This window comes from Gopherus evgoodei, chromosome 12 (genome assembly GCF_007399415.2).
Source record: "Gopherus evgoodei ecotype Sinaloan lineage chromosome 12, rGopEvg1_v1.p, whole genome shotgun sequence".
Taxonomy (NCBI): Eukaryota; Metazoa; Chordata; order Testudines; family Testudinidae; genus Gopherus; species Gopherus evgoodei.
Window position 1 is genome coordinate 18,568,449 of NC_044333.1, and position 22,388 is coordinate 18,590,836.

Here is a 22,388-nt window from a genome sequence, read left to right on the forward strand (position 1 = left end):
GGCCAAAAAAATAAATAAATTACTTTCATTCCTTGTTTTTAACTTGTATATGTTCAAAGTATGACTACAAACACAGATAAAAGGAAATTGGGTTTCTTTTTCATATGCCACAGAAAAAGCTTTCAAAACTCACCCTTTCTGTCCGCAAAGTATTTTCCCTTTAGATTAAAAAACCGTAATTCCTGCCAAGACACAGGACCAAATATAAACACACATCCTACTTTAAATAATTTCTCATAAAAAAATTGCCAGAGGGAATAAAAACAGTTAGACAAAGCCGTTTACAAGTCATCCCATCTCTAGAAACTGCATATTACTAACAGAATGAGAACAGTTAACAGGCTATACATAATACATTCTTCTCCCGTCCATTTAAAAAAGGGCATGTTACTTTGAGTTAATGAAAAGTAATTATTTGGTATAGTGAATGTTCAATGAGAAAGATGACATTAAACTAGCTGATGCCAGTATATTTAAGACCACAGACTTCTGCCACACATCTCCAGTGTGTCTGGTTTGGAAACTGAGTAAGTCAGCATCGCTGACAAATGCCCATTACGTCACTGAGCAATTATGCCAAGATCAAGAAGAAAGGTTACTTTAGTTATTAGTTAACACTTTGCTATTATATTATTTTTCTGGAGGCCGTCGCCTCTACACCTTTTCCTATTCCTTTCTGGTAGGCATTTCTGTGATTTACTCCCTCATTTACCACTGGAAAGTCATAGCAGAAGTTTTCCTCTACCTGGGTAAGATTCTCTTCTCCTGCAAAAACCACCACAGCAACAAATGTGCAGGAGGTCAGACTAGATGATCATGATGGTCCTTTCTAACCTTAAAGTTTATGAGTCTATGATGCATTTGTTAGAAAAGGTCTCCTTGAAAAGTGCCCACATAAGGCAAAGACCATCACTTATTTTTTTATCTGCCATCAAATACATTAATTTTTAGATTTGTGTACCACTAATGAAGTGGGACTCTATACCTTCATGGCACCAAGGCTTTCCACTTCCAAGCACAACTGATCTACCTGCTGCTGGGCTCAAGAGCATTCTACCACTTTATGCTCACTCATGTTCACAGAAAAGACCGTGAGTTTTTAATTTTAGATACATAATGTTTCACTTGCTACTGTTTCACTGTTATGATTCTTCCAAAGCCTCATTACATGATTTGTTTCAAATCTGCTATTAGCCTACTTTGACACCCTAGGATATGCAGGTTGTGTCTTTAAGATAACCTGCAAAGATTATTGTGCGTTGTGAATTAACCTTACGATTATGAACAGAGGGCTATATCCACAAAGGGACTAAGGCCTGGTCCACACTACACAGTTAAATCGATTTAAACAGCTTTAAATCGATTTAACTCTGTACCCGTCCACACTACAAGGCACTTTAAATCGATTTTAAGGGCTCTTAAAATCGATTTCTGTACTCCTCCCCAACGAGAGGAGTAACCCTAAAATCAATATTACTCTATCGATTTAGGGTTAGTGTGGACGGAAATCAAAGTTATTGGTCTCATTCCTTTAATGTAGCTACCCGGAGTGCACCGCTCCGGAAATCGATGGTAGCCTAGGACTATGGACGCACACCACCGAATTAATGTGCCCTAATGTGGACGCATAAAATCGATTTTATAATATCGGTTTTATGAAACCGGTTTTAGTAATTTCGATTTTATGCTGTAGTGTAGATGTAGCCTAAGATACTGCAGACCTAACGCTTACATGCCTCATCATCCAATGGAATTCATGGCCCCAAGTTAGGCACTTAGACTCCTTGTACAACACATGGGGGGAGTCATGTGCCTAAGCATGAGATCCACAAAAGCCAGCCAGCTGAGCAGGGAGCGGCCTACACTAGCCAATAGGCAATGGTGGAACCTATGCCCTGAGGAAGCTCTGCTCCAAAATACAGGCCTATCGCTCCTTGGGATTCTCAGACGTGAACCATCTCCTGGAGTTACGCACCAAAGGTTATTTATTTTGCATGAAACACAAGGAGAGAAGAGAAGGCAGAAGTCTCCATTACAACCTTTAGCCCAATGGTTAGGGAACTCATCTGTGTTAGGTGAGTGACCTAGTCACTGGGATAAGAGATATTCTGGTGTGGGTTTCTCTCAATCTGTTGAAGCCTGTTCCACTGTGTAAAAATAATTAACTAGCCATTGGGTGACACAGAGAGAATGAATAAAGTCCAGCGGGTAGGGCAATCACCTGACAGGTGGGAAACCCAAGTTCAAATGCCCGCTCTACATCAGATAGAGGGGGGAATTGCATACAGGTCTCCCATATCTCAAGATTATAAGGGAGACCTTCTCCTCACCCTTCCCCTCACCCCCAAACATCTCTTGGGCTGTTTTGTGGGAGCTCAGGCAGCCTCTGAACATGCCTACCAAATCGAGCCCCAGAGGTGAGAAGTGTGGCAATGCCATTGGAGGATCCTGTGGGGGGGCTTAGGCATGAGATAAGTGCCTGGATGCCAAGACTGAAGCAGCTGTGCACCTGCTCACTAGCATAACCCTAGGCACCTAAGGGACTTTAATGGCTGAAATCAGGTGCCTAGGAACTTTAGGTGCCTACAGAGTTAAGCAGCAGCTGAACAAGGGTTTTGAGGATCTCAGTGGCCCCTTGGGCACCTATGTCCAACACTAAAGTCTTTTTGAAGATTTAGCCCTCTGTCCCTTTCTATTGGGAGAGCTCAGCATAAAATTATAGGTTAAATTTAGTAAAAAGATCTCAATCCAAGGTATTTACCCTTGAGGAGGGCAGATCAGTCCAATCACTTTAAGTGTTCAATTCCTCCTTGCTTGATATACTACAACTAAGTACTGACATGACAATCACCTTCATTGTGTCTTGATTTCAGCTAATTATATATGGCAGAATGCAGGTCAGAGGTGAAGCTCTCAAAAGATTGATATAAAGAGAAATGAGACTCTGTGCAGGCTGAAAAAAAGAAAAACAAATGGAACCCAGTCTTCTTTGGGATGAGGGCTACACTTTCAATTAGAAAGAGAATCACTTGGCCATTTGAGGAAGTTCATTAGAAAGAAAATGTGAGGAAATTCATTAGAAAAGAGTCACAGGATCATCTTCGGAATTAAACACACACACAAAATTCACATGACCAAAAGTGTTTTGAAATATTCTAGAACCCACGTAATATTTATGTACCACAAGATACTTATATAATTGCCAGCCAATACACTGTGTTATTCTGGAAGCTGATCACCCTTAGGTTATGCCGACCAACAGCGAGTTATGGAAACAGTAACTGATGTATTGCTCAGAGATAAATTCACTAATAATACATAGTTCAAGTAATAGACGAGAGAGAAATTTGCAGGCACTTAGAGGCTTTGCCTGGCTTCATCTCTATTCCTATATATGCCATTTGGTTTGAATCCTTGACTTCCAGTATGTCAAAAATGTTTACATGCAAATAGTGGCACTTGCATATTTGTACATGTAGAATTAGGAACGAGGTTTAAAAATCTGACATGTAATATTTATTCCTGAAGAACTTCAGAACAATTAGAATATTTGGGAAAATGTAACAAATTAGCAAAAACAGTACACAAAGAGGTGCACTCCTGTTCCCATCCTGTTCCCAGTTGAAAACCTCTTCTAGAACTGTTTCCAAATTGAGATAACTGAGAGAACTGATGAAAATCATAAATCAAAATGCTGGGATCTTTTTTTTTTTTTTGGTCTAACACCTGAATAAAGAATACAAAGAAATGCAACCATTTTGAAAGGATTCAAGAACCACTCTTCTTTTTGATGGGAAACTGGTGTGTAGCTGTGTGTGTATGTGAACTTTTGTTGGGATATGCAGAGAGAGTCCTTGTTGACACTGCAGTATTTAAAGCCATCATTTCGTTTTATCCCCAAATTTTTATGGCTATGAAATCTCCACTAGCAACGGAGTAGACTTATCCAATCCATGATCACCATTTGTATAGATCAGAGCTTTGCCTAGGTTTTGAATCCCTTGAATATATAAATCCGTGGGTCATTGCAATAGCTTTAGACAAACCTGCAATTAAAGCATTAAAAATTCAAGTAATACTTAGGTGATCCCTTCAGATCCTAGCCTTAAGACCAAATTTTCAGCGGTCAAAGGAAATCTGTATAATTGAGAAGATGATATAAAATATTCTTTACTTGAAAGACCCTTCCTGTATTTCATTCATTCCTTGTTTCCAGAAGCAACAGGCTCCAAGGAAAAAGACAGCACAAGCAATTCCTGTAAAAGCTGTAGACAACATTACAAAGAATTTGATGGCCACTTGCAATTAAACGCAGTCATATCAACACTAGGGGAGAGATTTAAAAAGGCACCATCTTAAATCAAGCTCTCTCTCAAATTGTCATCTGCCCAAATTCTATTGTTGGGGTTGGCAAAGAGGTTTCTGTGGGACTGAAATTAAAGGATGGAGACTGCTGAAAGGCAAATTATTTTGATTTAACAAGAAAGTTTCTGTACTTCCTACCTCCCAATGTGCAAGTGTAGAGGCCAAAATTGCTAATGTGAGCTTATCCCACCAAAGACAGATATACATTTACACTACCACCCAACATTTCACTTTGAGTCCTCCCCCCTTCCCTCAAATTCTCTCAGCTTTCCCTGCTACCATCAATCACTTTTTCATCATCCTTTCTGACACAATCAGTCCCATTGTTCCCTCCTCTTTACCAGTCTCCTTATTTTCCTTTCTCTCCATTACTACCAATCTCTTCATCCCTGACAGGTTTACACTCTGTATCCCCTCAGCTCAATCCCAAACAATTAACTCATTTTCCTCCGCAGTCTCTGCATCCCCAGCTGCCATTTCCTCCTCCCAATCTCTTCACAGTCTGGCCCTCCCATTGCAGTGAGAGGGAACTTCAGGGACAAGATACTAGAAGCAAGCATTTTACATCCCATTAGTCTCCTGTTCATCTTTATTCCTTATTGGTTCATTGCTCTATTCTCCAGAATTAAGGAAACAAACATGGCTCTCTGCATCAGCAACTGTTTTACTATCCTGTGTACTAGACACTGATTTATGGAGTACTACAGCCACCATTTGCTGCTCAGTAAGTTAACCTGGATCCAGGGTGAGGCAGAGAATAACTGTAGTACAAGTAGCCAAAGAAGAATCTCAAGATAGGGAGTCTACCTTGAGGAATGGTAGCTGGGTAGTATAACAGAGAACAAAGTACCACATGCAGAAAGGAGGTAACAGGAGGACTGGAGGCATGCCCTTTGAGTGACAGAGCATGGGAGCCTAAAGTTGAGATGGGGCTGTAAAGTCACAAAACAAAATTTTTGGTAGCAAGTGGTATAAAGTGAAGTGGCTGGTTTTATCCTGATTTTTATTAGGATTCGGGCTTAGCTGTTAGGGCCTCTGTTTAGGAGACAGGTTTCCTGGGTTCTGCTTTTGGCTTTTTGCCCAAGACAAATAAAAACAAATGTATAAACTCTCACAAAAACAACACATTATTAACTACAGAGATCTTAGCTAACATGTATTCATCTCATAAGACTCTTATACACTACCAAACAGTACGCTCATTTATTTTTTTCATCTAAAGAAATTCAGTCTTGTTGGATGCAGTCCAGATGAAAAGGTGCTTAAGGACAAGGGTCATGACAGGAGGAGAAACAGTTATACCACAAACACATTAAAAAAGAAAAAACACACATCCTAAACAAAATCAGTCACAAGCGATGGAACTACTAATCTTTATGGACAAAAATATTTTAAGTGAAAAGTAAGAAGCTGCCAGACAGAAAAATGAAAGACTTACCTCCATTTCATACATAGGTGGCCCCAGGATATCTTTTAAGGCATGGAAATCAATTAATATCGGCATTTCAGGGGGCAGAGCCAGGTCGGGTGTGTCACTGATGGATTCTGTTTTTGCATCTTCTGCAATGTGCTCTCTGCAGTCTAAGAAAAGAAAATCTCACTTAGGGTTTATAATAGTATTTCTTAACATGCAGATAAAATTCTTTATTAACACAGAAGAAAATATAAGACTCAAAAGATCAGGATAATTAAAAGAACTTTATAAATAAACCTAAAACATTTAAGTCTTTCAAAACTATCCACTTATCAGATAAGAAAATATTCAAGATAAGATTATGTGCTCTCCAATTTTACAATTATGTTTAAACATCAGAGTTATTTTAGTGGCTTAGAAGGGATAATGTTAACTCAGAGATGAGGATGGGAGAGACGGAGTAATGTTGACCTACAAATTATTTCTTAAAACTAGGTTGTTTAAAATAGTAAGCCATTTAGTTATTGCATCCACAGAACAAAATGAACAAAGTTTGCTTTGGGGTTTATATTTTCCCTCAGATACATGTATGCATGCATATCTGTAAAGTCTGATCATAGCTAGTGTACCATTATGTGGAAATAACATGCTCTGCATGTGGCAATAACATGCTTATAGTTATGTCTTTTGCTAGTATTTTGTAAATATAGTCAACATTGCATAGAATTGCATCTTTTTGAAAGGGGCCAAGGACTTGAATATTTAATTGGCAACACTCAGAATAAGTTCTATAAAATGAAGCAACAGTATTTGGACTATGCCTGTAACAGACATTGTTCTGCTATATGCCTGCAATTAGCTACGACGATCTTGCTTTTGTGTTCAATCTGGTTTAGTAATACATGGGTGTAGACAACTAGGGGACTTGGGGATTCCATTAATAAACAAACACTGAGCACAGAAGAGAAGCTAGTTATCTCACTTGAAATCTATTTTATAGTTATGGTACAAAACTACTGATTAAAGTGATATTCAATACCTTATTTTAAACACTCCAGTGCCCCCTCTGCCCAAATAAAAAGTTGTTTGTACCCCTGTAATATCAAACAAGGACAATGAAGTTTGCTGTTCAGTAGCTCTACTTCCCTCTTCCCTCACCTCAATCAACAGATTCCATTCCTATCTGCCAAGCAGTGTGTCCTATCAATCACTGATGACTGTCAATTGGGGTGGCAGAGAATGGGAAGCCTGCTACATGCAGTATGTATAAAGAAGAAAGCTGACTGTGTGGAATGCAACCATGTCTGACTGGGGCTCATCGGATCCTGACATGCTGGATTTCACATTATAGGCACTCAGAGGGATGCATCAACCCACTCTAATAAAACTCACCTTTCTTGCTGCAACCCATAAGCTCTCAAAGAATACTCTCATTTCTTGAGATCCACTCTTAGACGGCTGCTTGAGGTCACTTAGAACTGTATGCACAAACTGACTTCCCTAGTTTGTACGGTGGCTAGCTCGGTTCACACTGAGCAAAACTGAAGTCAATAAGAAAAACTCCAAACGATTTCAATGAGACCGTGACTTGGTGGAGTTGCTTTGTCTTGAAATGTTATCCCTGCACTGGGATACCGTACTACTAAAATGAGTGCCTCTATTCTTTTATTGTCTGGGGTGTCTCTCTCCAAGGTGTCCCAAAAACTAACATTACCATAATGAAATTCCTAGGCAAAGATAAATCACTTCTAGATAAGCTCTTATAGATATATTTGTGTGTTGCTTATACACCTTACAGGGCTATGCCACCCAACTAGCCTGACCCTTAGGCCTACTGTATACCTAAAACGTAGGTCAACCTAGTTACATTACATCATTCAGGGCTGTGAAAAATTTCAAGACCCAGGCAACGTATTAAGGTTGACCTAATCCCCACTCTAGATGTAGCTAGATTAACAGAAGAATTTTTCTGCTGACCTAACTATGGTCCCTGGATTTACTACAGCAACAGAAAAGCCCCTTCTATCACTGCAGTGTCTACCCTGCAACAGTACTACTGTATCACTTGTGTAGACATTCCCTTTTAAACAAAATACCTGAGGGCGACAAAACAGGATAATCCAGGGATTTAGGTACTAGCTTGAGATTCAGGCAACCTGGCTTCAGTTCCCTGCTTTATCCGCAGGCTTCCTGTGTGATCTTAGGTAAGTCACTTTGTCGCTCTGTGCCTGAGTTCCACATATATAAAATGGGGAGAATAGTACTTTTCCCTACCTCACATGGGTGAAGATTAAGAACTGCTCAGATACAATGGTAATGGTGGCCATATAAAATACCTCTGATACATAGCTTCAAAGCTCTCTTAACCTAGACTATTTGTGAAAGTATAATTCTTTGCACACTTGTGATGCAAAGAACTCCTCAGTGACAACTGGCAAGAGCGTTACAAGGATATCCTGATTCTAGTATGTACATTTTGTTCCACTAAAGAATGTGATGCGATATTTTAAATGAAAGCGAAGGTCACTGATCATTCTTATTCTGAGATGTATGTACAAATATTACAAAAGTACTTATGTATGTATACTGAAAATATGATTCTATATCATTTTTCTGTATCACAGCAGAAGTGAAGAAACAAGTTTCCTGTCAGACAGGGGATATGTATTCACCTGTCTCTCTGCTGGAGATGAGCAGGAGACAAGGAAGATATGCCCTTATCCAGCACTTACAAAGTAGATGGGTAACACGCTGAAATTCATGAAAATAAGATCTGAACCACACTTGGTTGCAAGTATTGCAGAAGATATTTGGGGTGAGAGAAATTTCTTTAAACAGAAGGTTTACCTTGTTTAATCTCTAGAACATATTATGATTTTGTTTCCATTATCCTTATTCATTATCACTTGAATCTTGGATAATAAATATAAATACATCTCAGTGCTACGGTAACAAGTTGCTGATCCTGAACTGAATCACTGTACACTGGTGTGACAGCAGACCTGGTATTTCTGTAAGAATTCTGTGGATAAGGGGCTGAACGCTACCAGGCAATGCTTCAAAGCAGTGTGCCTATTTTTAACCTGCAAGACAATACTAGGGCTGGCACTGCCCAGAGGAGAGTGCTTTGGTGGCTAACAGACTGGTGGCATCAGGCAGCTGACACCCAGTTAATTATAAGCAAGTCTCCCTCTGCTGAAGGCAAGAGGGTTACAAGGTGACTCAGTCTTGGTACCTTTGACAAATAGCTTCAAAGCTCTTAACTTAGACTATTTCTGTGTGTATAATTTTTTACATACTACTGCCTGCCTGAATAAGCCAAAGAATTTAAACATAGCAAGTGCCATTTGTGCTCAGCCTCCATGTTTCCTGGCACACACAAGTGCCAGCGTACTGAAGAAGATACTGTAAATAAGGGCTCAGTTGCCGGTGGAGTTAGATCTAGGTGCAGAAGACTGATTATCATTCCCTTTAGAGCATTATGCAACACACTGGAAATATCCAGATGTTTCCATGGCAGTGTTGGTGAACATTTTTATTGTATGTATAGTAGTAATGCCTAGATGCCCTGTGGCCGCTATTGTGCTAGGCACTGTACACATATGCATAATGATGATTGTGCTACCCCAAAGATCAAAGAATAAATAATCTAGGAACAAGCTAATAAAATCTAAAAACTTATTTACAGAGGTAATTCCTTATTACCACATGATGTAAAAGATTCCAAAACTTCCCTCTCCCCACCATACTATTTTAGGAAATAAACTTCTGCAAAGAAAAGAAGGCTACTTCACATAGCTTTCTTTTCTTTGAAACTTCTTTCCTCTCCAATTCAAGTGGAGTGTTCTTACGTCCAGTGCGAGGAATCTACTTTCCTCCCACTCTAGTGGAGGCTCGTAATTTCTATGACTATTGATCAAAGATACCTATGAATAGTCCTTTCCAGGCCAACACTTTCAAATACCTGAATTAATTCAGCATTGAGAGTTGTCCTCTTTCATAAAGGAAACTCATGTTTCAGTGTGGAATAGAATAAGACACTAAGTCTACATTTTATAAGGCATATTAATAACTGCCTTTTTATTTATTAGCACTCTCAGGTACCCCTTTATGAAAAACAATGCAAATGCTAAAAATCGAGGAAGTCGCTTGTTAAATCACCATTAACATTCACACCAACCTCAGTTCACGTGTTAATATCAAAGAAAAGTCTAATTATCCCAACAGACTTTTCACATTCAACATACAGCCATCAATTACTTCAAGACACCTCCTCAGACTGGTGACCCTCCAGTGGTTCATGCTTTATATCATATGTTGGACTAGGATTTCTGCTGAGGTGGTATGCAAAGGAAAGCACAATGGGGTAGAATGGCTATGAAAAGAGTAGAAGCAGTAACAACAGCCGGAGCATGGCCCAAATGTTATGATTCTGACCCCTAAGCCTCTCTACACAAGCAACGTATGTTTGAGTCTGCATCAATTTTAGCAAGGCAGAACTAAGGCTACATCTACAACTATGAGTTAGGGTGTGATTCCCAACTCGCATTCACATACTCACACTAGCTATCATCAAGCTAGCACAAGTTAGCATCAAGCTAGCACAGTAGTGTACTGTGGTAGCACAGGCAGTGGCAGAATAGCTTAACTGTGCTGAGTATAAACCTGCCTGAAACTGGTGGGTACGCACTCACTGTCCATGAACCCCAGCTCCACTACTATTTATACTCATGCTAGCCCAATGAAAGCTAGTGAGAGCATGTGTACACAAGCTGGGAATCACACCCATAGCTTATAGTGTAGACATATCCAAAGAAGCAACCACTGTGTGCTTCTCTAGCAACTTGGCTGGAAATGACAGTGGAAGATTAGTGCTATCAATTCTGTGCCTTCAAGACATGAACAAGCTGTTAATTATTTTTAGCAGATGTATAATGTTGGATTTATTTTTTTTTTAAAGAAAATAAATATTCAGGGAGCGCAAGCACAGCTTGTTTTTGTCCTAAGTCAAGATATTTTAGTCAAAGATTTCCACTCCCAAGCAAATATATGATTTCCACATGAGTATTTCTGCCTGCTTTTACTCTACGTAGTTCTCTGTATAACTGAAGCATACACAGAGGCTTCTTGTAAATAAGTCAGTAGTTAATTGCTACGGCCATCTGCCTTATTAAAAAATAAGTTTGTTTTCTTTGTGCTTAAAATAACCTAATTGAGTAAGTCCTCTTCTATATTCTGTAACAATAACGTAAGGCACTCAAAACTCCCCATCTTCTACACAATTAACTTCAACTCTGACCTTTTCTTATGTATTATTAAATTTAAGCTAAATGTTCCAAAGTCTAATCATAACCAACACTATTTTTTTTTTACTCCAAAGATCACACTTTCTCGCTTCAATGTCTTAACAAATAAGCGTGTGCTGAATTTGAGGAATTCAGTAAGTACCAAATAATCAGTTTTGCATTCATTATAAACATATGCACGTGCACATAAAGGCACAGCCATAAATCATGATGTAGGTTACATGACACTCTACCTAACTATTATTTGCAGTGTTTTTATAGATATGTTGGCCCCATGATATGAAAGGAGACAAGGCATGTGAGGTCATATTTTTATTAGATCAACTTCTGCTGGTGAAAGAAACAAGCTTTTAAGCTCCACGGAGCTCTTCTTTAGGTCTGGATAGTTGAGTCTTCTCTCACTGAGCCACCTAACTGTCTAGAAACAATTATTCAAGAGCTATTGAAAATGATTAGATTCAGTCGGAAAGAATAAACTCAAATCTTCAAAAATAATTAGGAGGGGAAAAGGAGAGGTAGGGATAGAATCTAGTCCAGGGACAGGCAACCTATGGCATGCGTGCCGAAGGTGGCACATGAGCTGATTTTCAGTGGCACTCACTGGTCCGGGGGGGGGGGGCTCTGCATTTTAATTTAATTTTAAATGAAGCTTCTTAAACATTTTAAAAACCTTATTTACTTTACAAACAACAATAGCTTAATTATAGATTATAGAAAGAGACCTTCTAAAAATGTTAAAATGTACCATTGGCACACGAAACCTTAAATTAGAGTGAATAAATGAAGACTCGGCACACCACTTCTGAAAGGTTGCTGACCCCTGATCTAGTCTGTTCAAATTTAGCCTTAAAGGAATAAAAATAAATACATAATTACATAAAATAAAAGGATGTATGTGACCAAAGTGCCAAAGCCATGACAGGAACTTCATACTTCGTGCTGGAACTACATTTTCTCTTCTATTATCATGACATTACTTCAAAAATAAGAATTGTAATGTTTAAGTATTTTAACAATTTAGAAGAAGCTCAAACAGAAGAGGTAGCCTATTTTAGATTCAGACATACTCACAAATGAAACTAGAATTGCTCTTCCAAAGCCAGCCAAGAAAGGTAAAAAAATTGTTTGTGTTTCTGAACAGCTCAAGTGTCATATCTGACCCCAAATTATCAATCCTTCCTTTTACAATACCTCCTTAACTAAGAAATATAGTGCTGGACGTAGCCAATTAAGAGTTTTAATGCATAGAAACTTATTTAAAATTGATGCATACAGATGACAGTAACTTTTAGTTTAATATTAAACAGTCCCATGAGAATAAAAGGACTGACAGGGAGTTCAATTTTCAAGACTGCCACTTGTTTTTTTAGGAATACAATGAAAGTGAATAAGCAGAAGTTCTGTACAGTTTGCTCGTGCTGTACCAATAATGTCTGTCTTCTGATAAATATTTGTTTCCACGCAACAAATTTGGTTAACATCAGCTAACCAGGTTGTTTCACAAACAGAGATTCTGATTATGTCTGTTGACCAGAAGTGAGATGGAAAACAAAGAAAACTTGAAAATAAAATTCAAACAATATTTAATGTATCATGCATTGCCTTAGCGCATGGCTACGAAAGGAGGACAAAATTTTTTATTTTTTTTTTAAATCAGCATAAAAACAAAGGGTTTTTGTCCTTAAATGCAAGAAAGGGAAAAAGGCAACATTCTCTTTTCCTTAACTAATTTACAGTATTTACCTGCAAGATCCCCACAGTATGAGAGACCACAGACCTGGTATTCCCTACATCCCTCCAAATTAAGAAGGAAATCCACAGAACTGCTTTATAGGTGGCAGTTAGGGTGAATTAGAAGGCAGTGGTGGTTCTTACCTTCCTCAACCTAAGGAGAATTTTGTGGGAAACCTGTTTAGCACCGGTGTGTTTCATAATGCCATTCCACAGACAGTATTCTACTGTACACCGCTAAGGCACAAGAGATTAATTTAGCAAAACACACACTGCTATCATTGGATTGCCATGCAGTTATTATACAAGTTTAGTCTTTACCCAAAATATTCAATTATCCTTCAGAAATTGATGAGGGGTATTAGAAAAACTCAAGAGAAATTTAGGTTCAGGAAAGTGAACAGCTCCACAATTTTCCACCTGTGGTCCTAACTCATTCAATAGGTGTTTGCTGATGTTTTTGTACTGACCAATTTGTGCACAGAAAAGCATCTTTCGCTATAGCTAGCAGAGCTGTTTTATTTCCTCCCTCCGTCCCAAATTAATAGGGGTGAATTTAAGCACTCATAAAGGGTGCTGGATTAACGATCCTGTGGAAAGAAGTTCTCTGTTGATGTAAAATTATCATGCGGGTATTACAGGACTGAAAGGGTTGCAGCACTTGGCTCAGACTCAGCAGACCTGGGTTCAGTTCCTGAGAGTGTCACAGATATCCTGTGGCCTTGGGCAACTACATGGCCTTGTCTCTTGCTTTTTGCCTATCTTGTCCATTTAAAAAATGTAAGATCTTTGGGAGAGGGACTGCCTCACAACATATGCATGTACAGTGCCTAGCACCATGGAGCCTCAATTTCAGTTGAGGACTGTAGGCACTAGTTTGTAGTGCAAATAAAATAAAAATCTATAATTATTCGAAATCAATGCTCACTCTGTAAAAACAAGCTTCAAACTAACCGAATATGTAAACACTATTTCCTCTTTACAAGTGCAGGCTTTGAGCCCCTGTACTGTCATTCATTGTTTTTCTCTCCTCCTCTTCTCAGTCCGGTGAGGTTTCCAGGAATACCCCAGAGAAGTACTTTTTCTTAAGCTCACCTGTTGCAAGGATGAAGGCCTAAATTCTTCTCTCAGTTACACCAGTACAGACCCAGAGCAACTCCTGTGATATCAGTGGTGCTACAACTTCAGATTTTCAATGGAACAACAGAACAGAATTTGGATCACAAACTATTCCTTCTACAGCAATCTTCTAGGGGGTGACATCTGGACCTGACAGACTGCCTAAGTTATCTAATGCATAATTCTTTTTTTCCAGCATTTTACTCTAAAGCTTAAGAACTACACCTCTACCTTGATATAACGCTGTCCTTGAGAGCCAGAAAAAAATCTTACCGCGTTGTAAGTGAAACCGTGTTATATTGAACTTGCTTTGATCCAACAGAGTGCGCAGCCCTGCCCCCTCTGGAGTACTGCTTTACCGTGTTATATCCAAATTCGTGTTTGATTGTGTGGCGTTATATCGAGGTAGTGGTGTATATATTCAGGTGTTATTCCACAAATGTACTTTTTTCCTTTCAAGGGCCAAATACTCAAACTCACACAATTACTATTCCATCTTGCAAACACACATATGCTTAACTTTAAGCATGTGAGTAGTTCTGCTGTCTTAAAGTTAAACACGCATGTAAACACTTGCGGGATCAGGGCCATAGACATTTCTCAAAAGGTAATGGTTCAATTAACTTCAATTGGAATATGTTCATATGAGTAAGGGTTGGTTGCAGGATCAGGACTCCGGTCTGCACAATATTTTTAAAAGTTGGACATGAATATCTGATAGCTGAAAGTGGCTCAGAATCAATAAAATATTTCAAATTTGTTTTATAATTTTGGTTTAAGGATATTCTGGTCTTGGTATCATGCTTTATATAAAACTCCAACACATTTTTTTATTTTGATGCCATGGAAGAAAGTACTGACAAAATGAAACATTAAATGACAAATAATTTGTTCCCACAACCAACTTTTTTGACAGCATCTGGGCGACTTGGCCTATATAAGGAAAAACAAAAACAAAAACCAAACCCAAGTGATTTGAGAAGAAAACCAAGCATTATATTTTTCTAAGATTCCTTAAGTATATTAACCACAGTGCAATTTTATTCAAAATTTACAAAGGCCTGCAGCTATACCACCTTGAGATTTACTCTCATCAGACTGAACGAGCCAGCTCCCCAGCACAATGTTTAAGGAGGCCCTGTGCTGCTTGCAGTGCTGTTTTTTTGGGTTGGGATATAAAACAGAAGCCCTCACCACTTTTTGCAAGAAAAGGGATGTTATCCCAAGTGTTCTAATTTCCCATACACACTACAAAAACAACCATGTTTGTGACCCAAACATTTAACAATCAGATTAAGAAAACCACATGTTTTTAGCCCTTTCTTGGAGTCTCATCTCCTCACACTGAATGGGTTATTGTTGAGGCTTACTACCACCTCAGAAATGTAGCCTCTTACAGATGTATTTTACAAGAGTGTTTGGCAACAGTATGTTTTTTTGACACAGAAAATTCAATCAGTAGTTTAAAATAATTTGCTAGGTGACAATGGTAATGATGATCCACTGCGTACTCATTAAAAGTAAAATCAGATTACATCATTACCATACCAAAAACCTCAAACTCAGGCTAGGAGCAAAAGTTTGAACATAATATAATAAGGACTTTATTGTAAAATTACCAATGTTCCGATATAGTACTCTTCTCAAAACAGCTTGTATTATTTTGTTTAACTGATGTTGAGGTAATGTATGTTCACTTGAGAACCCGAATGAAAAATCAAAACGAAAATATAGATTATATATATTTTTTCAATTGATGACATATGCTTCAGAAAATACAGCTGGGTATAAATACATTAATAATACAAAATAAACCCCATATTTTAAAGATAAGTGCACAATTCTGTAAATGACTCTAGATTAGCAAAGATCAACTTAAAATCCCACCTGCCTTCTAGATCCTTTCCATTATTCTGTGTTTGCCTGCTGCCACGTTACACCTCACAAACACAAAGACAACCATTCACAGCTCAATGCTTTTGGGTCTGCTCCAAACAGTGTGTCAACCAAAAATACTAGCGTTTCACTCTGTTTTGAAGCAATTACTTTTCTAGCTGGCAGGAGTTGCAAGTCCAGAACTAATTTTACACTGTAAATAACTCCCTTACTGGATTACTTCAACTTTCTAATACAACTCCTTTTTTGTTCTGCAAACTAACAGTAAATAATTCATAATATCAGAAGTTATGTTATTAAGCTAACTTTTAACTGTTTCAGTAGAAACTATGATAATCAGGGTCTAGATACCCCAAGGGAGAACAGAAGGTTTAACCCCCCAGAAATAAGCAGTTAAGCCAACTGACAGCATACTATGTTATTTAACTGTAAGAATATATTGAGTAAAATCTTCTATGAATGCCCGTAAATGCAATGAACTTACTAGTCATTATGAGATATCTACACAGGTTATGGTTGTGAAGGTGTGTGCGCACATATAGAAAATTGTAACTGTGGTGCAACTTCACAAAAACTGTAAAGCCTGAGGTTATGTTTATTTTCTATGTAACTGATATATGTTTGTTCTCTCCCCTACTATTTCATCTTTGAATCTGTGGTTTTTCTATTAAATAAACTTTTTTTTTTTTTTTTATCCCAAGCAGGTCTCTGGTGTGAAAACCGTATTGAGTGTGAATGCCAAAGAGAGCTGATAACTGGGGGGTAAAAGCTCAGGGAGGACCTATTTGGTGAGACCTGGTATTGGAAGGGATGTTGGTGTCACTCTGCAAAGGGTAACTAGGCTAGCAAGAGCCAGGATTAAACCTTTTGCTTGTGGGAAGGCTTTTGGTGTCAGGGAACTGAATCATAGCTGCACAGCACAAAGGCCCCCTAAGTTATAGGAGCAACTGATGACAGAATCCCTTTTTCATCTGGGTAGATCCCAAAACATTACCAAAGTCTTGAAAAATAAATGTTTTTCATTTATCCAGCAATTACATGACTCCTTTTACACACATGAAAGTGAGTTGTATATGACAATCTTTCAATTTAATGAAATTTAAAAAATATGCCATATGTAAATACAAGATACTATTCTACTTCAGATAAGTTTTTGAACTGGAACAAAGTTAAGGTAGACAAGATACTTTGCTTCTGATTACCTGTATCTCTATTTTAACTCTGTTAGTGTAGATAGGTATGTACATGAAAGCTCTCCTTCAGTGTAAGATGAAGCAGATGATAGATTCTCTAGTTATGGGGTAAAGTCACTGATAGTATAAGCCAGCAGTGAATTTGGCCTATAATCAATTTTCTGACATTACATACTATTTCTGTAGAAATTCTTATGATCTCAAAAGAACACAGGAAATGGCAAGTTGAAAAAGAATATTTTTTCGAACACCACATATTGGATAAGATAAAAACAGAACGGAAAATTACACAGAAATATCATGTAACAAGAGTTATATAATGGTAAAGTCCCTTTATATGTTCCTTTCTAATTAATGGTATATTTCTACAGGAAGAAGTCTGAAAGCTTACTGAACTGCATATTACTAAGCTGATTTTTTCCTGTTTTTCTGGTCTCAGAAAAGTCTCCATTTTCAACATGGAGTGGCCCCCTGAAAACGTATAGCGCATGAAAAAACCCTTGGCATATAATATCTATATATGTTTTGCCCTTAACCTCTTAAGTTCTCCACTATTCATAATGTTCAACGTCTCCATGGTTTTTGATCATTGGCATAAAGGTTACTGAAAGTTTTTCCACAATACGAGCTTGCTAGGAGCTTTGAAAGGTACTCAGCACTATCTAGGCAATCTAAACAGTGTAGTCTATCTTAAGGTCCTTCTATTGTAGAGAGGAGGACACTAAAAAATAGACAATTATTTGTCTCACAAAACATATACGGAAAAAGCAATATGTTTTGAAGTATAAAGATACTGAAACTAATACTCCCATAGCCAATCAAAACAGAAAAACAATCTCTGAAGTATATTCTACATCCTAACAGTAAGAGACAGAATGCATTTTATAATTCACATTTAAGATAAGCATGATCATTAGCAAGCATGTGTATTCTCTGCTGCAAAGAAAAAACGGTTACTCACCTTCTTGTAACTGCTGTTCTTCGAGATGTGTTGCTCATATCTATTCCAATTAGGCGTGTACGTGCCACGGGCACAGTCGCTGGAAAGTTTTCCCCTAGCACCACCCGTCGGGTCAGCTGTGGAATGTCCTGGAGCTCCATGGCGCTCAATATCACCCTGCCGATATTGGCATTCAATATATGACCTGTGCACGCGGTGTGCACACACCTAATTGGAATCGATATGAGCAACCACTTGGAGAGATGAGAGAATTCAGAGGACATACCATGCTTTTGCCACAGTATTGAATAAAAAAAAAAAATATGGGGGGGACTATTAGTGGTATTTCTTATCCAAGGGATATTAATTCAGAAGAGAAAATAAATGGTGAGAAGACATGAAAACTCTTTAAAACCCTATGAATGAGCACCTGATTTTAATATTTAGTACTGTATGGAGATATTTTAAGGAGGATGCATTTTTATTAGAGGGGCAGTGTGGTTTAGTGAATAAAGCAGTTGGGTAGGAATCAAGATACCCAAGTTCTATTCCCAACTCGGCCACTGCTAGACGACCTTGAACAAGTCATTTCACTTTTCTGTGCCTCAGTTTTCCGTTTGTAAAATGAAGATAATGGTACTTACCTCCTCTATAAATAACTTTGAGATCTACTGATGAAAACTGTTATACAGGAGCAAGTTATTATGTGTGGCATAAACTATGATGCTACTTAGGAATCTAGGAAGAAAGCAAAAGTTCTTGCTCCAGAGAAGAGAAAAGTGGCAAAGAAATAAAGCCACAAGGCATGTAGTAAAGCCCACTGAAGGTCTACTTTTTACAATGCTTTTCTACCATATCCCTATTGGAAAGACGACATTCAACACAGACACAAAATGCCTGCTCTCAAACCTTCATCATCCTGTCCCACTGCACAGATATAACCAAACTGTATTTGTACTTCCTCTCACAAAGGGATGTTGAAGTAAAGAATATAAAACAAAACAAAAAAAGAGGACACTGTCAGAACAAAATATTAAAGACTTTACAGGGGTTGGTGTCACCCTCTAGTCCATTTTGAGAGGAAAAATTGTCACAATGCCAGTGGCTGGCAATAGCTGCATCAACATCATCAGTGCCAATGGAAAACTCCCCAGTAAAAAAAGCCTGGAAATTTGGTAAAAGTTCAAGCAGTTTGAGTTAATCATATGTTTCAACTACTTTAAGAGTAGTATTCTCTCCTCTTCTACCGTGAGCCTGCATTCACTGCAGAATGGTTTCTCCTGTGCAATTTGCTCTGACAACTTCCACCACTAAACACTTAGGGCTGGAATCCAAAAAGCAAAGAAGTTTTAAGAACCAAAAGAAATTAAAACAAAATACCCTACTGATAATACTTGACAGGCCTGTAATCTGTCTTATCTGAGTAAATGGCTTGCCAAAATAAAGGTTGCTCTCTCTCTCTCTCTTCCATTACTCAGCCTCAATATACTCTAGTCTAGATAAACTCGCTTTTCAGTAGCAAAGCAGATGGGCAGGCATTGAAGTTTTTTAAAACAGCTATTGATAGTACTGTTCATATTAACACTGAAATGCTTTAAAATTGATTTGTTTTCCTTTCTCAAATTAAACAGATATGATAATCACAGACTGTTTTAGGTTCCCAGCTATTCCACAGCTACAACTTGTATCTTGTATAACTTCCATCTGTGGTTATTGATTTTGGTCTTAATTAGTCTATCTGCTATCATAAATGACAAACAAAAAGCTGGCTAAGAAAAATGTTTGGAGAAAAACAGACTCTTCGCAAGATGTCAGGTAGTAGATAGCTTGCCATCAGTCATGTGCTTATTATTAATTTCCAAAGTTTGAGAAAAAATGCTAGCAAAAAATAGTGTAGTGAGAGCAAATGTATAGACACAAATCGTTTTCAAGCTCTCACCAATTCTCTTATCAAGTATTTGTATATTCATCTCTAAAATTATCAGGGTTTACTACAGAGAAGGATGCTGGGACAATGACTGTATATATCACTTGGAAAGCCAAGTTTACTGACTCAAATCTGATTTATTTTCATATTCTTCATGCTATATTTCCATGACAGACCAGTTCACACTTAAAAAAAATAAAATAAAAAGGGTTCTACCAGGCATGAATAATGGGCAAGGTTACTAGAAAAATATATAGGTATAGATAAAATGCATGTTATTCTTGAGATGCAAAACTCCTGCTGTACAACACCTGGAAAACTACCACATTTCTAAGCTAAATCCTGCTGTTTTTATTTTGGAAATACTACCACAGATAACAGTGTTTTGCCTGAAGCAAGACCGCAAGATTTGACCCATATATGATATATTTACAACATGGCAGAGCTCTACTAGGACACAAGTTTAGAGTACTGCACATTTCTCTCATGATCTATGGAGAGCTGACTTTAGCTCTGCCACAAGTGAAAGTCTAGCTCATTAACCTACTGTACCTGCTTAACACTCAGAACATTTCATACCAGTAAAACAAATTTAATTATCAGTGTTTAATTGGATTTGGTGAACTTCTGCTATGCAAATGAAACAGTGGAGTGAGAAGACCCAATCTGTGTTAAAACTTTGTCGTTTACTATTCCAACACAGTAACAAGATACTACTGCAGCAGTATGATGTTAACTAACTTGATCGTCTGTGCATTTTAGTACAGCGATAACTTTTCACAAAGAAACTTTAAAACTGATTGTTAGCAGCTTAGTGGGTTATAAGGAACAATAAATCACTGTCTTCTGTATAAATGGAAAATAAGTATAGACTTGATAAAACTGAACAAAGTTACTAAAGCTCCGAGAGACCAGTCAGTATTGAGTACTACTATATGCCTAGATCAAATAAAAAGAATTCCAGTATTTACAAAATGCAGAACAATTTCATTTGCACACTTAAAAGAGTTTGTCTCTGAGGGGGAAAAAATCGTTCACTTGCTCCAGACTAACTCAACAAAATGTCAAATACAAACTCTTGATCACTGAAGTGTAATTTCCTAGGGTTACAAGGACACTGTTTCAATCTATCAGCCTTACCAAAAGCCCTAAAATTCTTCTTTGGCAGATGTATTGTCTCATTAAAGCAGCATACAAAAAACCTAAACATCTCAGTGTCTACAGGGCACACTCACATTTCAGTAGGTGACCAGATAACAATTGTGAACTGGTAGAGTGTTCTGGGTATAGAGATGGAACAAGAAAAAAAAAAATCACAAAAATTAGAACCAGGCCATAGTTCAATCTTTGGTTAAAAAGTTTACTTTATATGAAGAGCAAAAAGGGATTTGTAAAAGTTTGTTTACATTAACCTGATTTGAGTGACTGAAAACCATATACAAATTTAATCACAGATATTGGAGATGAAAAAGGCCTATTTCATTACCCAGTTAATCTTCTTAGCCGGGTGGGATTGTGCCCTACAATACATGTTCCAGGGCCTGATTCACCATGATTTCACTCCAGTTTTCAAATGTGTTATTCCTTTGAAAAGCATTTTAAAACAATGCAGTTAGAGACATAAAACTCTAGAGTAAGACGACAATGAATCAGGCCCCAAGTACTGGAGGCACTTCTCAAACAAACATACCACCATGAATCTACTTTCTGATAAAGTACGGAAAAGGAACACAAACCTTCTTCAGTCACTTCAGCACGATCTGGCTTTGTCTCCTTGTGGTGTCCTTCTGCCACTTTCACAGCCACTGCTCTGCAAATAGCTCCAAATTTCCGATCCAAAGAGCGGACTCCTGCCTCTCTAGTGTATCTACCACAAAAAAAATATTTTACTCTGGATTTCAGTCTATAAGCAGAGTATCATCAGTGCTTGTTTCACTTAACAACACATCAACTCTCCCTCCCCACCCCCATCCTACTGCTCTACAGATACATTATCAATGTTAGCTTTTCCTTTGTTTCTAGTTTACAGATTTCTCTGAAGATGCTAGAACATCCCTAATCTGAGCAGGGAAAAGGAGAAAGGAGCACCCGTGTCTGAGACCTACTCATAAAATCTGCAGCAGTACTGTGGAAGAGAGCAGAAGAACACACAGCAGACCCATGACCAACTCTTGATCAAAAGACCAGAAGCAGTTTCAGGGAAGGCGGGGAGAAAAATATTTTCTCCCAAGTAGGGAATGCACAGCTGGGGAAGAATCGGGAAGAGCACTTGTGACATCCCTCAGACAGGAACTTCGGGCAGAAGAGAAAACTTACCTTTCAAAGAAAATGGTAGAGATGGGGGGTGCAAGGATGCTCACTATGTGTTATTGACCACTGTCTACAGTGCTCCAGGCTGCTGCCCTCTGCAAGACTTCCCCTGCACTTCCTACCTGGCATTCTTTTGATCTGCCACTCACAGGAAGGAGAGAGGATCATCCTCTCCAGTCCCTGTCAT

The 22,388-nt window shown here is 38.1% G+C and overlaps 1 protein-coding gene across 2 annotated transcripts in view; it reads right to left on the reverse strand.

Moving 5' to 3' along the window:
* Positions 1-22,388, reverse strand: part of LONP2 (lon peptidase 2, peroxisomal) — a 92,452-nt gene that overhangs the window by 21,453 nt on the left and 48,611 nt on the right. For both annotated transcript variants that reach the window (XM_030581217.1, XM_030581216.1), the window contains exons 11-12: positions 21,628-21,758; positions 5,804-5,946 (exon numbers count right to left, since the gene is read on the reverse strand). In XM_030581217.1, the coding sequence (XP_030437077.1) occupies positions 5,804-5,946; positions 21,628-21,758 (274 nt within the window). The remainder of the gene's footprint in view (positions 1-5,803; positions 5,947-21,627; positions 21,759-22,388) is intronic.